Raw genomic sequence first — 17,355 nt, 5'->3', positions numbered from 1 at the left:
CCATGTTTCTTTCTTTGCCTGCATCCAGTAAGTCCATTACCTGGGAGACCTCAGCTTTGGGGGTGGTGGGGAGCTTTGTCCCCTCTCCCCCCAGTGCCCTCTCACTTGAGGGGTATGCATGGAAGGAAAGCTCTACTTCATCTGGGATCGTGAGGCTCCAGCACCGACCATTTCTGGAACACCCACAGTGCCCGGCTGCTGTCACTTTACTCTTCTCTCAGAAGGAGGGTGGGCTGGACCCAGCAACCCAGGATCCTGCCTGTGGAGGGGGAGGCTGGAGGGCAGAGACTGGATGTCTGATCTGGAGGGCACTGAAGAACAAATGCCAAACATCAGATCCCAATCACTGACCCGCAGAGTGTGGGAGGTTGTCCACGGGGTCAGAAAAGCAGAGAGAGCAAATAGGAAGGGCGAGTGCTACCTCAGAGCTTTGTCTTGAGGTCCCCAGGTAGGTTTATGTGCATGGGCCTATTCAGAGAGTGTGTCAGATATCCGAGGGTCCTGGGAAGGGACACAGTCATATTTCCAGAGCTCCCTGCATCCCACCACCCCCAACTCTTAGTGAACAAATAAGGGAAGTAGAAAGGGGCCATCCTACTGGGGGCATGTCTTGCAGGTGTGGGGCTTCGGGAATGATCTCCAAGGATCCATCAGTAGTTGGGTCCAAGAGGTGGTGCCCAATGACCCCCCAGGGGCTCTTCATGGCTCCGTGTGTCCCAACCCCTCCGCCACAACATGGCCCACACTGGCCCCCAGCATTCTTATTCCAGCCACATGGCTCCTATGCATCACGTGTTCTTGAGGAAGGTATGGTTGGGAAGGTGGCTATAGAGCCCATCCCCATTTATCGTCTCTGCGCAGGTAGAGATGGAGGGAGGAGTCTGGGGTGTTCCTCACCAGGGCTTCAGCAGGGCTGCATCTGTTGACTCTGTGGCTTGACCCTATAACTCAGGGCTGTTTCCACGACCCAGGCTCCTGGTGGAGGGCTCAGCTCTGGAGCATGCTCCCCCTGGGTGCCAGGAGTACTCTCAGGAGCCCTGAGCAGAGGCTCATGGGAGAGCAGGTCAAGAAAAAAAGAGAAGCCTTCCGCCAGTTCATTTCTGCAGAGGGGGTGAGGTGAGGTGGAGGTTCATTTTTTTTTTTTTTTTTTTTTTTTTTTTGCCTATGAATATCCAGTTGCTCCAGACCATTTGTTGATTTTGCCTCTTTGTCAAAAATGAGTTAGGTGTGTTTGTGAGGGGCTATTTCTGGGTGTCCCATTGATTGGCCAATAAGGCACCATCTTGATCACTATAGCTGTACAGTAAGATTTACTATCTGGTTATTGTTTGGTTATTCTTTGTCAAGATCATTTGAATTATTCTAGGGGCTGTGCTTTTCCATATCAATTTTAGAGCCAACTTCTCTGTGTTTACAAAAAAAGTCCTTGTTAGGATTTTGATAGCATTTCATTAAATCTAGAGCTCAATTTGGGCAGGTTGACATCTTTAGTAGGTTGAATCTTCAATCCATGAACACAGCTTGTCTCCATTTAGTTGGGTCTTCTTTGATTTCTTTCATCACAATTTTGTAATTTTTCAACATACAGACTTTTTTCTTTTTTTTTTTTTTTTACAGATTTTAACAAAAACACATTTGTTGAATATCTGTATGAGATCATGTATAAGATTAAGACACTTTCATATTTACTGCAATTATGCGTTCCTGGCTTGTCTTTTAATCTTTCCCCTGGTAATGATACCACTTACACTTTGTAAGTATTTACCTAAGTATGTCATTTTCTTTGGAATGATGATAAGTGGTATTTTGTTTTTAATTTCTGTTTCTGCATGGTCATTGTTACTATACATGCTTGATTAGGTGATAAAAACCTGATTCATTCTTGTGTGTTGATCTTGTATCCTGCAACCTTCCTGAATTCACTTGTTAGTTATAGAAGGTTTTTGTTTTTCGTTTGTCTCTCGGTAGATTCTGGTATTGCTTTTCATCTACTAAAATAGCAAGAGTAATGAAAATGTGGCTGCTGGCAAGGCCACCAGGAAGCCGCTATCCTCCATCTGGACTGGTAGCTTGTAAATCAGACCACCCTTTTGGGAAAGTGTTTTGATTAAAGAGCCATAAAAATATTTATGCAATTAGATATGATGAGCTCACTTCTGGAACTGCCCTGGGGGAGTAATACAAAAGAAGGAAACTACACCTGAAGATGGTTATTGTTGTGTTTTTGATACAGTGAGAACTTGGGGGAGTAATGAATCCATTAATGAGATTCAAGGAAAACATGTGACATATGCTAAATTCATTGTTACACATTAATCAGGAAAAATGCTTGTTATCTTTTAGGTGAAAAATTGGAAGTCCACTAGGATTATGACTGCTGTGAAAACAGGCACAATACAACTGACATAAGGGTGTACAAAAATGAGAGTTACAAGTCTTGGGCCATGAGGTTTTCCTGTAATGTTATACTAACCCTGTAAGTTTCATTTAATTATATATATTCTGAGCTAACTCACATTTGTCTCCCTATGCCTCCATTTCTATGAGGAACGCAGTCATTGGTTATCACTGACATAAAGAGAGAACTGGGATCAAGGAGAATCAGCAGGGATGGATATAATTCAAAATAATTTTAATATACTGCTATGAAATATACTAGAGGATAATTTTGATACAGCTTTGATACAGTTTTTTTAATTACAGTTTCTAGGTTTGAAATTTTCTGATAAAGCAAAGTGTGTTATTCTTTTCTACATTATGCATTCATCTTTGAGCACTTGTTCAATCATTTCCTTAGAATCAATTCCTTGAAGGGACGTTGCTGAATTCAAGGGAATATGTATTTTAGAATTTATTATATTGGCCGAATTGCATTCTGGAAAATTTTTATTACTAGTTTATCTACCCAACATCACAAGACATTTATCACTCTTATAGGTTAATGTCATACACACACAGACACACCCAGAGTACTGAGTTTACATGTGTATTGTCCATTGGTATGGCAGTTTGGGATCTATTATTTTTCTCTTGCAGTGTTTATCTTTTCATTGATTTATAAGAAAATAAATTTTTAAAATATATGTATGAGATAATGTATAAGCATAATACTTCATATTTAGTGCAGGTATGCTTTCTCAGTTGGTCTTTTTTATTTTTTAAATTATTATTTTTTAATTAAAGAAGTTGTAGGCTTACAGAAAAGTCATGTAAAAAATACAGTATTCCCATGCACCCCCTATTGTTGATGCTTTACTTAGTGTGTATCTTTGTTACAATTGATGAAAGTATTAAAATATTATTGTTATTGTCCATAGATTACATTAGGTGTATTTTCCCCATATACCACCCTATTATTAACATCTTGCAATGGTGCTGTACTTTTGTTATAATTCATGAAAGAATGTTCTTATATTTGTACTATCAACCACAGTCCATCGTCCACAATAGGTTTTACTGTGTTAAACAGTCCCATGTTTTATCTCCTAACTTTCTTTCTAGTAACATACACAACCCAAAATTTCCCCTTTCAACCATATTCACACACATAATTCAGTGCTGTTAAATACACTCACAATGATGTGCTACCATCACCACCATTCATTTCCAAACATTTACAATCAACCTAAATAGAAATTCTGTACAAATAAGCACCAATTTCCCATTCTCTACCCCCATCCTATCCCCAAGTAAATTATATTCTAGATTCTGACTCTGTGATCTCTGATGCAGTGAGATCATACACTATTTGTTCTTTTTTGTCTGGCTTATTTCACTCAACAGAATGTCCTTGAAAGTTCATCTTTGTTGTTGCATGCATCAGGACTTACAGCTGAGTAATATTCCATTGTGTGTGTGTGTGGGTGGAAACACAAAAGTTTTGTTTATCCATTCATTGGTTGATGGACACTTGTATTGCTTCCATCTTTTGGCAATTGTGAATAATGCCACTATGAACATCGGTGTGCAAATGTCTGTTTGAGTCCCTGCTTTCAGTTCTACTGGGTATATACCTAGTAGCAGGATTGCCAGGTTATATGGCAATTCTATACTTTGATTCCTGAGGAGGCACCAAACTTTTCCATAATGGAAGTAGAAGTGACTGGACCATTTTACATTCCCACCAGCAGTAAATGAGTTTTCCTATTTCTCCACATCTTCTCCAACACTTGCAGTTTCCTATTTGTTTAACAGTGGCCATTCTAGGATGTGTAAAATGATACCTTGTTGTGGTTTTGATTTGCATTTCCCTGATAGTTTGAGACGAGCATCTTTTTATGTGCTTTTAGCCATTTGTATTTCCTCTTTGGAAAAATGTCTATTCAAATCTTTGGTCCATTTTTCAATTGGGTTGTTTGTCTTTTTATTGTTGAGTTGTAGGGTTTCTTTTTATATTCTGGATATTAAACCCTTATCAGATATGTAGTTTCCAAATATTTTCTCCCATTGAGTAGGTTGCCTTCTCACTTTCTTGACAAAGTCCTTTGAAGTATGGAAGTTTTTAATTTTGAGGAAGTCTGATTTGTCTATTTTTTCTTTCCTTAATTATGTTTTGGTTGTAAAGTCTACAAAACCATTGCCTACACAGGATCTTGAATATGCTTCCCTGCATTTTCTTCTAGAAGTTTTATAGTCCTGGTTCTTATATTTAGGCCTTTGATCCATTTTGAGTTAATTTTTGTATAAGGTGTGAGATAGGGGTCCTCTTTTATTCTTTTACATATGGTTATACAGTTCACCCAGAACCATTTGTTGAAGAGATTATTCTGTCCCAGTTGAGTGGACTTGGCAGCCTTGTCAAATGTCAATTGCCTATAGATGAGAGGGTCTATTTCTGAACTCTCATTTCAATTCCATTGGTCAGTATGTCTATCTTTATGCTCATACCATAGTATTTTGACCACTGTAGCTTTGTAATATGCTTTCAAGTCAGGAAGTGTGAGTCCTCCAACTCTTTTTTTCTCTTTTAGGATGTTTTTGGCTATTTGAGGCCCCTTACCCTTCCATATAAATTTGATATTGGCTTTTCCATTTCTGCACAGTAGGCTATTAGAATTTTGATTGGGATTGCGTGGAATCTGTAAATCAATTTGGGTAGAATTGACAGCTTAACAATATTTAGTCTCCCAATGCATGGACATGGAATGTCCTTCCGTTTATTTAGGTCTTCTTTAATTTTTTGTTAGCAATGTTTTGTAGTTATATGTGTACAAGTCTTTTACATCCTTGGTTAAATTTGTTTCTAGATATTAGATTCTTTTAGTTGCTATTGCAAATGGAATTTTTTTTCTTGATTTCCTTCTCAGGTTGCTTATTACTAGTATACAGAAAAACTATTGATTTTTGCATGTTGACCTTTTATCCCACCACTTTGCTGACCTTGTTCAGTAGTAGCTTTGTCATAGATTTTTCAGGACTTCCTAGATATAGGATCATGTAATCTGCAAATAGTGAAAGTTTTACTTCTTCCTTTCCAATATGCATGCCTTTTATTTCTTTTACTTACCTAACTGCTCTTCCTAGAACTTCCAGTACAATATTGAGTAATGGTGTTGACAGTGAGCATCTCTGTCTTGTTACCGATCTTAGAAGGAAAGTTTTCAGTCATTCACCATTAAGGACGATGTTAGCAGATTTTTCATATATGCCCTTTATCATGTTGAGGAAGCTTCCTGTCTTTCAAAGTGTTTCAAAAAAGGATGCTGGATTTTGTCAAATGCCTTTTCTACATCAATTGAGATGATCATGTGGTTTTTCCCTTCAATTTGTTAATGTGGTGTGACCTCCTAGGTGAGGTCCATGCTGCTGGTCCTGGGGCCGCACTTTGAGAACCAAGGCAGGCATTGCATTGGCTGGGTTTATCCCAGCTGGTCTGACTCCATCATTGATTTTCTTGTGTTGAACCACCCTTGCATACCTGGAATAAAACTCACTTGCTTCTCGTTTATAATCCTTTTAATGTCCAGTTGGATTTGTCTTATATGTATTTTGCTGAGGACTTTTAAGTTTGCCTTTATTTTTTCTGCAGCTAAGATGCCTTTTGCAGTTTATATTCTTTGTGTCATCAAATTTATCATGTCATGTCCATGAAGCCTTTCTTCACCCCGAGTTTGTAAAATTATTCTCATAGATGCTTTTATATTTTTATGAAATCTTAAAAAAAAAAAGATGAATATTCCTGAAGAATGTTTTTGCGGGGAGAGCTTATGATGTGTGAGGTACTGTTCCTCTTTTTGTTTCTCCAAATGGACCACAAATGGTCCCCAAACTGCCATTAGAGGGGGGTAGCGATAGACAGTGCGGTGGGTTGTTAAGCAAGCGTGGGCCGGAATTGGGCTGCTTCTCACCAGCTCCACCACTTACAGGTTTGTGGTCCTTTCTCCTCACCCTCTGTATGCTGTACAGGTGGGTGGTGAGGACCAGGTGGGCTGTCACCCGTAAAGCACAGGTGCCCAGATGCAAGGGGAGCCTGGAGCAGGTGGGAACAGAAAGGCTGGTTGCAACACACTCCTCCTGGCCTGGGCCTCCCTCTGGTTCCTGATCAGGGTCCACAGACCCGAACGCCTCCCTGCCCAGCCACTCATTTTGCAGCATCTTCCCCAGCAAGGTGACCAGCCTCTGGGAAGGAATGCAGGAAAGGGTGCAGATGCAGTGCTTCCCAAGTTTAGTGTGCATGCAGATCCCCATTCTGTTCATCTGGGGTGCAGCCCGGGTGCCATGTACCCTGTCCGAGCCACTCACTTTGAGCGGTGAGGGGATAGATCAGGACCAGACCAGCAGTCTTGGCCCAGAGCAGCAGTTCTCAAACTCTAATGTGCCTCAGAATCTCCTAGAGAGGGGGCAAAACAGAGTGCTGGGCTCCACCACTGGCCTTTCTGAGTCAATGGTTCTGGGATGGAGTGAAGAATCTGCATTTCTAAGACTTCTCAGGTGATGTGGAGCCTTTCTAGGTGAGGTCCATGCTGCTGGTCCTGGGGCCATACTTTGAGAACCAAGGCAGGCATTGCATCGGCTGGGTTTATCCCAGCTGGTCTGACTCCAGGCCTGGGATCTCCCCTGCTCTGGGGGGTTGGACAGATTCTCAGGCCCACCAGGCCCTGGCTGGGACACCCTGCTGTCTCTTGGGGCTCCCCACCTGCTCATCAGGCATCCCTGGGACCCTGTGATACCTCCAGCCCTGAGAAGGGATGGCCTGTCTGGGGGATGCAGTGAGCCTTCCAAGCCCTAGAAGCCATCTGTGAAGAGAACACCATGTCTGCTTTCTGTGGTCAGCCTTTGGTGCTAGGGGACGTATGCTGGTTTAAATGTATTATGTCCCCCAGAAAAAGCCATATTCTTTGATGCAATCTTGTAGGGCAGATGTATCAGTGCTAATTAGATTGGAATCCTTTGAGTGTTTCCATGGAGATATGACCCACCCAACTGTAGGTGATAACTCAGATGAGATAATGTCCATGGAGGCATGGCCCCACTCATTCAGTGTGGGCCTTGATTACTGGAGCAGTATATAAGCTCAGACAGAAGGAGCAAGCTTGCTACAGCCAAGAGGGACAGATTTGAAGAAAGCACAGGAGCTGTGGATGAGAGACATTTTGAAGATGGCCGTTGGAAGCAGACTCTTGCTCCGGAGAAGCTAAGAGAGGACAAATACCCCAAGTGCAACTAAGAGTGACATTTTTGAGGAACTGCAGCCTAGAGAGGAATGTCCTGGGAGAAAGCCATTTTGAAACCAAAACTTTGGAGCAGACGCCAGCCACTTGCCTTCCCAGCTAACAGAGGTTTTCCGGACACCATTGGCCATCCTCCAGTGAAGGTACCCAATTGCTGATGTGTTATCTTGGACACTCTATGGCCTTAAGACTGTAACCGTGTAACCAAATAAACCTCCTTTTATAAAAGCCAATCCATCTCTGGTGTTTTGCATTCTGGCAGCATTAGCAAACTAGAACAGGATGGGTGTCAGCCCCTAACCTGGTACCCGTCTTGCCTTGCAGAGTCTGCGGACAGCATGTGCCTCCCAACGTCCGAGGGTGCCCTCATACCAGGCCCGAGCCACCCCTCCCCGGACAGCCACAGTGCCCCATCTGTCACCCACCTGCCCTGCCACTCAGGGCGTGTGGCCCGCTCTGCCAGCGACCCCACCTCATGTGTATCCCACCTCGCAGGTATGGCAGGGACAGTTCACTTGGGTCCCCAGTGGTTCACTGGCCCCTGCTTTGTCTTGGTGTCCTCCGAGTAGAGGCCAGGCCCCGGGAGCCCTGCCCGGGGACCTGATGGGGAAAGGGGTATTGATGTCTGAGGCCCCTGAGCCCTGGGGTGAGGGGTGGCCTCTGGTCTCCTGCTGATGAGAGGACTGGGGAGAAGGGCTGCCATGACTCACCCACCCCACTCTCCCAGCCCACTAGGCTGGTCAGCCAGCCCCGAATCCCAGCCATGTGTGGGGGCCAGGAATCTGAATTTCATGAAGCTTCACAAAGCCCCAGGGGAGTCTTGTGCACCCTGAAGTTTGTGAATCCAGGCTCCTGCCCTGTATTGCTAATTTTGGATAGGTGTGATAAAGGTTGGTGGGCCTTTTAGCCATGATGCTATCACAAGGGGGTACTTCTGGGGAAGAGGAAAGTGAGAAGACCTTAGAGAGGGCTCAAGGATGCCTCAGGGGTGGTGCCACTGAACCCCTAATAAGAGTGCCAGCCTGTGCCCTGGAAAAATCGAATCCCTGGAAGGAACTAGGAACCCACAACAGTCTGCTGCCTGCCGGTGTCCTCCCGTGGAAGCATTTGAGCACCAGATTTTGCATCTGCATGCCTCTGGGCCAGCATTCCCCACTCTCCTCCTACATTCAGTTGCCAGCTCAAATGCAGAAAGTTCTATCCCAGTCTTCCTCTGAAAATCTCCACATCTGCTGCTTTATTCTTTAAAGCATCTGATGCTTTATTTGCATCTTCACTCTGCCCCATGAGGGCTAAACCCTGGTCCTCCTTGTTCACAGTCATGCATCAAGGTGGGAGGTGGAGCCTAACGATTGGAAGTGCTGAAGGGTCGGCTCTGGGACCCCTTTGGCCTGTCCCCCCAGAGTGACACTTGTGCTCTGTGGAGCACGGCATTGTAGGGATGGAAATGAAGGGAAGAGATGGCGCGATTCTGCTCTGAAAGGGGACACTGGTAAAACTCCGCACGGTTGCTTCCTGACACCCAGGCACGTGGCCCTGTGCCCTCCAGGGTCCCTAAGAAACTCACCCATGGATGGACACATCAAATGGCCTTGGTTCTGTTTGTGGCACCTGTGGGCTGCCCTGCCTGGCGGCGGGCACACAGTGGAGGACCTGGAGACCCCACTGTGCCTAGTGTAGCTGTAAGCTGCCAGGGCGTCTTGTGCTGCTGTGCCCAGCTTGGCATGAGCTCAGGAGTTTTCTGCTTTTCTGGCATCTAAGATGCAGGGTTATTATAGTTTCCTCAATAATTCATTTTCCCCTTTGATGTGTTAACGGAATCCTCTTTCTGGTTAAGGTGATGCCATTTCATATGCACCCTCAGGCAGCCAAGATCTGGAAGCAGGAATGTCACGGGCGGCTCTAGTGACCGGTGAGATGCTTGCTTTCCAAAATGCTCTGTGTCCATGAGAAATAGGCAGGTGGGTGATGTGCTGCACTGTTTTTGAATCCAGCTCCCCAGATTGTCACCTAGGCACGTGAGTTCTCCATCTCTGAGCTTTTCCTTCCCTCCTTTCTTAGTGGAATTATATTAGAGGCTGTAACGAATTTAACATACAGTCAGCTCCTTATCTCATTTCATTTCTGAGAGTCTATTTTGGAAGGAGATTTGCCCCCACATGTGAGTTTTTTGTTGTAGTTGTTGGTTTTATAACTTCTCATGTTCGATTGCCGGGCTGGCTCACTGCCACCTCAAATTACCCCAAGTCACCCAGAAGGCGTTTACTCTGTGTTAGTTGAAACTTAGTTGGGCCTTAATCACATCTGACCCCCTCGTGGTGGCCTCTTCCGAGGTGCCAGCAGACCAGCGTTTGTTCCATGGACCACCCAGAGTTGCTCTCGGCCCTCCTGGGGCTCTAGAAGCCATGGAAGACTGGTTATCTTGGGAATCGGAGCAAAGAGGTGAATGGAAGGGAGGTCCCTCCCTGCACATGGCTGTCGTCTTCTGCCTGATCTGTTGCTTTTTTTTGCCCTCCCTTCCCCACTCTTCAGCTCCAAGAGGCTGCAGCCCCTCTTGGTTAATGCCAGATGAATGCAGGGCCGAGAGGAGTCAGGGACTCTGGGGACAGTGGTGCACCTAGGAAGCTAGCATCCAGGAAGATGGGACCCAAAGCAGAAAGCTGGTCCCAAGCACACCTTTATTTGCTTTGTAAATAATCAAACAGCCACCATTCATGTTTGGTTTGGGTTTGTTTTCGAATGATCTATTTTCCCTTTTAGTTCCCACGTCTCGCTCCGTTGTGGCGTCCTCTGCACATCAGCCCCATTTTTTACCATCTGGAGAACAAAGTGATGCCTGGAAAGTTGCTCAGTCGCTGAAGCCAGATGCCCCGCAGACCACGTCAAAGGAGCAGCCGCACTCGTGGGTGGACAGTAAGGCCTACTCGGACACCAGGGTACTGGTGGCAAAGCTTCTAGAACACACGCACTGCGTGTCCCCGGCCCAGGTGCAGCACGTGGTCAGCTCCGTCCACTCCACGGTCCCCTCTGAGGGGCACTCGGTGGAGGATGGCCTCCTCGGTGCGAATGTCTTAGACCAGGCCTGAAGGACACCAGGGCTGGACAGCCATGCGGATGCCCCAGTGCCACAGGTTGTTCCTGCCAGAAGCCGCTGCGCTTGGGGGAGAGGCCCTGAGCCCCGACTGGGCAGCGGACAATGATGGGGACTTCTGTGAGGTCCTCGGGGAGGCTTGGGCAAGAACTCGACGTCCCTCAATCTGTTTTCTTGGAATGACATTTCCTCCAATTCCCACCATCATGAACTCTGGATTTACCAGGCACGGACTCCTGGAACAAACCAGAATTACACAAAAACGAGTACAGTGTTAGGTGGCACTCCTGTCACTCAAAGACTAAATATCTTCAAAGTGAGGATCATCAAAAGCAGAATTATCCCCCCACCACCCCAACTTAATTCCATGTGCTGTGGTTAGAGGATGACATGGAGTCATGAGACCATTTTCCTATGTGGTTTGTATCACTCTCTAGTCAAACCATGATAGTATCCAAGCTTTAAGGAAAATGAGTCATTTTAGCAGAGGTGACAGTGGGAAGCCAACTTTTTTGCCCCCAGGGCCTTGGGGCTGTTGTGCAAACAAAGATACAGCCTGGCTGCTCCCGGGGGGCAGAGGATGATGCAGGGGCTGCTGTGGATCCCTCTCTCAGCCCTCTCTAACCCTTCCCCACTTTCTCTCTGGGTTCCCTCTTTCCACACTCACCCTTTAGCTGGCTCAAGGAGGGAGCAGATACATTTGAGTTGTCGCTTGTCCCCTAGCAATGAGCACCTGTTCCAAGCCATTAGTTAGGGGATTTTCCCTTGACCTGACCCAGGACCCTTTGGCCCTGGTGGGTGGAGGTCTGGGGGGAAAGAGGCTGTCTCTCCAGATGTATGTACCTCCTGATAACCCAGGTCTCTGATATCCCAGAATGGTCCCTTCCCAGCCAGAACAGCAACAAACACTTCTGCGTTGGAGGATGTAGGCTGTAGGGGCATTTATTTAGTCTGTTATCTTATGTAGAAGCAGGACACCCTCAGCCTTCTCTGAGGACACCTTGGGCATTTGGTTTTCTTGCCACTCCCTCCTCCCGTCCCCACACCCATGGCACATTCCAGCAACATCTGCGGGTGCTCTTTCCAAAAAGTGCCCAGTGAGCAGTGCTATCCTTGAGAATTCTCTGCAGTGGTGGAAATGCCTGGATCTGCATCACCCAAAACTGGCATGTGAGGTCGTTGAGCCCTTGACCTGGGGGCTAGTAGTGGGTCTGAGGAAGTGCATTTACAGTTTACTTAACTTCGATTTCAACGGTCACGTGTGGCTGGTGGCTCCTGCATTGGTCGCTTCGAGTCTAGTCCAACAGCTCACTGGCCTGGCGAGATCTGCCTGCCCCCACCGCCACCCAATATTCAGCGCTACCCCACTTTATCTCATGCGCTGGGTTGGGCTTCCATGGGGCTGGACGCTGGGAAGGGACAGGCAGGAGCATTTTCCAGCCAGATGCCTGGAGCTCCCTCCCTCCCTGGGAGAGCCCACGTGTGGGGGCCAGTGGGGGCCCCAGCTGCAAGCATTTTTATTGTTTTATGGATATTATTGGATGGACATTGCCTCTCAGAGGTTAGAGAGCAGGGAAGTATAAATTGGAAACTTTGAAGGTGGAAACCATGACTTTCCCATGAAAGACAGACTAGAGATGAACTGATGAGCACTTTATTCAGACTGTAAAAAAGGGGAAATCCACTCTCATTTTTCTCAAGTGAGGGCTTTTGAAGTCCCACAAAGCAAGTTTGCAGTTCAAGTTAATTGGCGGTTTTTCAGAGTGGCCTCCCCCAAGCCGTCAAGCGAAGCCTTCACTGCCCCAAGTCCCTGCCCTCTGACCCAAGGGCACTGCCAGGGTCTCTGGGGGAGAGTTGCAGGGGCTCTGCCTGCTTAGTGGGACCCACCTCAGGCTTGGGGCTCCACACAGCAAGGGCCCTGGGCTGAACCCGAGTTCTCAGACCTGGCTGCAATTCAAGTGTGGCCAGCCCCCCTCCCTTAACTCTGTCTGTGAGGGTCAGTGGGGAGCTGGGGCATTCTTGTTTTTCACTTGCAGCCATGGCCTATTCCCCTGCTGCCTTCCCTTCTGCTCTCTGCAGTAGACAGTGCACCTTTTCTGCAGTTTGGGATCTGTGCCCCAGGCTCTGCCTCCCCTGGAGTGCTCTGCCCAGGAAGCCTCCAGCCTCTTATTGGAAATGCTTTTCCATTCGCACAACCCTCTCACACTCATCTGTGTTTGCTCTCATAGCAATTCGTACTTTGCAAATGAGGAAATGGTTCCTAGTTTTATATCACTGGCCTGCAACCTGGCTGATCTCCTCCTTGAACAAAGGTGGCAGGGCAGTGGTGGGTGCTGGTAAGGTGGCCTGGCTGTGCCCTCCTCAGGCCGACCTTCTCCAGGCCTCGGGTGGCTCCATTGCATCCAGGAGAGACCCAGGTTCCAGGAAAGGCCTCTAGGAGAGAGGGGTGCTGGTGGGTGACTGGACTCCCCAGCCCTGGTGCCTCCACCCCCGGGCTCTGCGGCATCCTGGGAACCAAGAGCCCCAGCAGTGAGCACCCAGGGCCTCTGGTCAGGAGTAAAGCTGGTTTCCTCCCTCTCCGTCCTGTGGTACATCTTTTCCCACCTTGGAGCTTTTCCAGTTCTTGCTCTTTTTGTATCTGAAATGGACCCATCTGTGGCTGGTTTGGGGATGATGTTCTACCCCTGCTTCTCAGCCCCTGTTTGCCCTGCTCTGCATTAGCAGACTGTACTGGAAACAGAGGTACAAGGACACCCCTTTGCAGCGCTGCCACTGGGTCCTGAGCTCGCTCCCCGCTACTCCAAGAGGATTTGACCCCAACCACGTGGTCAACGAGGAGGGAAAGGGGAACATACCATCCAAAGGACTCAAGGTTCTTCCTTCAGCTGGAAGACAATGATACCAAGTGAATGCTTGTAACAAGTCACGTGATGAACAACTTCTTTCAGATGGATTGTTTTTTTCTCCTCTCAACTGTACTGGTTCACAGATGCTAGTAAGGCAGACTTTATACAAAATTGTTTTCAAGCCACCCAAGACCTGTTTGTACCACCTGAAGGTTGTATTTATTTAACGTACCTCAAAGTGTTTTAATAATGACCAGTGTTTTAATAAAAAGTATCTCTGGCCTCTGCATCTCTGAGGACTAATTGGCACTGAGTCGGAAACCAAGAGCCCGTGTGCTGCTGGCAAGTGGGGTCTGAGGAAAGGGCTCGGGCTGGGCCTTCCGTGCCTCAGACCTCTGCTTCCCACAGTCGTTTTGGAGAAGGCCGGGTCCTGGGGCTGTGAAGGCAAGAGGGGAGGCTCCTGGACACAGGCAGGTTCACCAGTGCTGGCCCTGTCTGCCCCCCAACAGATGCAGGCACCGAGGGCTTTTGGGAGTAATGCAGTGTGTGGTTCAGAGCTCTCCTCCAATTTGGGTTCTTTTTACATTGTCCCTTTGTGTCTGTGTCATGTCCTGACTATGGCTCTGCCTCTCTGGCACCTGTTCCCTTACATTGTCTTGGGCAATGTGGGGGTACCCCTGGGAGACTTGAGGCCCCTCTCCTCCGGTTTTTATTCATGTGATGTTTTTTTACCCAAGCAGGTGGGCCTTCCTGGCTAGCATTTTTTGTTTCTTGGCCAAGTGAACACTTCTATTCCACTTTTACTTTCTCAGTATATTCAAAGTGTCAGAGAAAGCCTACATGCTGCCCTTTATAATTTAATTTCCTCCTTGGTGTTGTTTTTTGAGTCTACACTGGAAACTTCCTCAGGACAGGGTGGTGCAGGACTAGAGGTGGCTTTGAAAGGCTGTTTCTGACAGGCCACGGATGATCATGCCACAGCATAAGTGTCTGTGACACACATAATTCAGGGTGGCCAGGAAAGAAAAAGAATCCTCACTCTGACCCAAACCCAGGGCACAAAGGTGCTTTGTCAATACCCACAGCAGGGGTGTGTGCACTGCTTGTAGGCAGCCCTGAGCCCTACTCAGCCAGAGACCCCAGGCTAATGAGGTTCACGGTGACCTCATTGCCTCCAACACTGGGAGCCACCACAGATGGTGGCCCTGGAGAAAGGTACCCAATAGATGTACTGTCCAACTCCTGTCATCATTCCAGACAGGCCTTGTCCAGAGGCCCCTGCAGGTGAGAGGAGGTGCTAGGTAGGAGGCTCACCTTTCTGTTACACACACACTCACACATGCACATTCATCTCTCCCAGAGACAATTCAATGTCAACCCTGGAAAAACTCAGGGACAGCTTATTCAATTTGCCGGCCATCGTGTCTTCATCCTGGGACAGGCAGGTGGGGAGCCCAGGGCAGGCCAGTTCACTCAGTGACCCCCACCCTCTGACCTCTTCGGGGTGCACACACCAGTCCCAGACTTGGGCCATGATGGGAAGGAATGCCACTTCCGCCAGAAGGCCTAGGGCAGGGCCCCAGGCCAGAGAGAGGGGACGAGAGGGACACGAGGTGCCTGTGAACAAACCAGCTGCATCAGCCGTGTGTCGCCATGACTTCAGGTTTATTAGTGATATTAGCAAAGTCTTCCTAAGGTCAGCTGCATGCAACACAGGTTAGTTACTGCATGGTAAGGCTTCTTAAGTCACAGCGTCATCTTCAAGGCCTGGGCCAAAAAAGAAAAAAAAAAAAGACTTCCAGACAAAAGGACATCAGTTAACAGTGACCTCTAGTGGACTGAGCTAGACTATGTGTCACTTTACCTACACACCAGTAATACTGTGGTCAGTGGCCGCACCCAGCTCACCCTTGTGATTCACACCTGTCACCTGTTGCCCTTGGGATGGCAGCAGTCAGTGGATCTGCTTTTTTCTGCTGCAGGTTTTCTTTGATTGATTTTATTTTTGGGAGTGGGGTGGGGGGCATGTGTTTGGATGTGTGTGTGTAGACTGTAAATAGAGGCAGGTGCCATGTTGCTCTCCTCATCCCCACCTGGCAGGGAGCCCTGTGGGTGGAGGAGTGTCAGGGGCACAGTGTGCCTGGGTAACTCTACAAGACCTGCGGGCAGGCAGGACAGGCGGGGACAGGAGGGGACAGGGTACCAGTGGTGGTCATGGGTCATCAGAACACCCCTTCTTCAGTCTGAAGAACAGTCTGTCAAAATAAAAGTCAAAAGCAGTAACAGTATCTAAATAAATATGGCATTAGGATGTCATGGCCAGCCTCTTTTATTGAACTCAGGAACGTCTCCTTTCTCACTAAATATAATCACTCACAGATTCTCCATGTGAGTTACAGATCCCACCCTGGGAGCCAGGCTGTCCATGCCCCTGCGGAAGCAGTGGCAGAAATCAGCCCGTCTGGGGCCCTTGGGATAGCCCCTGTGGGACCTCAGATCTCCCAGCCAATGGTGGGGGCAGGCACTGCCGCCCCCTGGAGCTCGCTCTCCTTCCCATATTCGCTCTCCATGCTGCATCCGTCAGGCATCCATGTTCACTACAGCTTCAGGGAGGAAAGATACACACACTCTACAACACACGGAGGTACAAATACATCCCCTTTGCCAGCCGCAATCAGAAAACAGTTCAGAAGGTGGCAAAACGCTTGAATGTTTTACAAAGATTTTGTTTCTGTGACTCTCCTTTGATAAAGGCATACCCCTTTTGGCCAAAAAAAAATGAAAAAGAAAAGTGGGTGGTGAGGGCAGGCCCGTCGGGCAAGCCAATGTCCTGCAGTTGGCTGGAGGGCCAGCGGTCAGGCCCCACAGCCTAGTTCCGCTCTGGGCCAACACCCAGTGCCTGCAGGCCCAGCGCGGGCCAACACCCAGCTCCTCCTTGAGGCTGGGGTTGCCTAGATGTAGAGTGGGGTCTCCTGGCCCGTCAGCAGCCTGAACATGGCAGCCGGCATTGTCTTCATGTGAATCTGTCAACAGATGGGAAGAGGCTGAACCTGGGGGAAGGTATCACTCTTCCTCCCCTCCCTTCTGTTGCAACAATCTCCAGCTAGCCAGATGGGAAAAGTACCCTGAGAAATTTCTCCATAAAGCCCTGGTCTTTTAGAACAAATGAAAAAGCCTGACTCCCCTGTGCTGGGGGGATAGCAGAGGCATTTTACAAAGTTTCAGACTGTTACTGGTTTTCCCCCATCCCAGTCTGATCAGAGTTTCACACACTGGTTTTCCTTTCAGCTTGAGCTGACATCAGGGACTGAATCATTTGACTTTGAATTGGACTCCAGGGTGTCCCGCAAAGCCTACAAAAGCAAGTATTCTGGGGGCTGGGATCTTACTCCTTGGGGTCAAGTGCCTCTAGCCCCCCCTCCTTTGGAAGAGTTTGCAAGTGACCTTTGGTGCCTGGCCCAAGCCCAAAACTGCTCCCAGGAAGCCCACCCTTGTGTGTGTGTGCAGGGGTGGGGGTGGGTAGGGGGTGGAGTGTACCCCAAATCCCTCAATGGCATGGGAGAAAGGCACCTCCTGGTGGGAAATCACTAAACCACCAGCAGTGAAGACAGTACAATAGAGGGACAAGGGTGGCCTCCTACTTTGAAGTCTCTGCTCTAAGCCCTGTCTGAAAGGGATGGGAACCCCCCACCCCCACCCCAGTTAAAAGACCATTGGTTAGGAACTTCAGGCCTCCACACTTCGTGTC

The 17,355-nt window shown here is 47.9% G+C and overlaps 1 protein-coding gene across 4 annotated transcripts in view; it reads left to right on the top strand.

Annotated features, from left to right (window-relative positions):
- FAM189A1 (family with sequence similarity 189 member A1) overlaps window positions 1-13,860 on the top strand; it is a 496,302-nt gene extending 482,442 nt beyond the window's left edge. For 3 of the 4 annotated variants that reach the window (XM_037832874.1, XM_037832875.1, XM_037832872.1), the window contains 3 exons: window positions 7,995-8,165; window positions 9,508-9,582; window positions 10,431-13,860. In XM_037832874.1, coding sequence (XP_037688802.1) covers window positions 7,995-8,165; window positions 9,508-9,582; window positions 10,431-10,756 — 572 coding nt within the window. In that variant the 3' untranslated portion in view covers window positions 10,757-13,860. The remainder of the gene's footprint in view (window positions 1-7,994; window positions 8,166-9,507; window positions 9,583-10,430) is intronic. The other variant, XM_037832873.1, reaches the window with a different exon arrangement.
- Window positions 13,861-17,355: the final 3,495 nt, after the last annotated feature.

The sequence above is a fragment of the Choloepus didactylus genome, chromosome 4, assembly GCF_015220235.1.
Source record: "Choloepus didactylus isolate mChoDid1 chromosome 4, mChoDid1.pri, whole genome shotgun sequence".
NCBI lineage: Eukaryota > Metazoa > Chordata > Mammalia > Pilosa > Megalonychidae > Choloepus > Choloepus didactylus.
The sequence above is the reverse complement of the archived record's forward strand: the minus strand, read 5'-3'. Positions and strand labels throughout refer to the sequence as shown.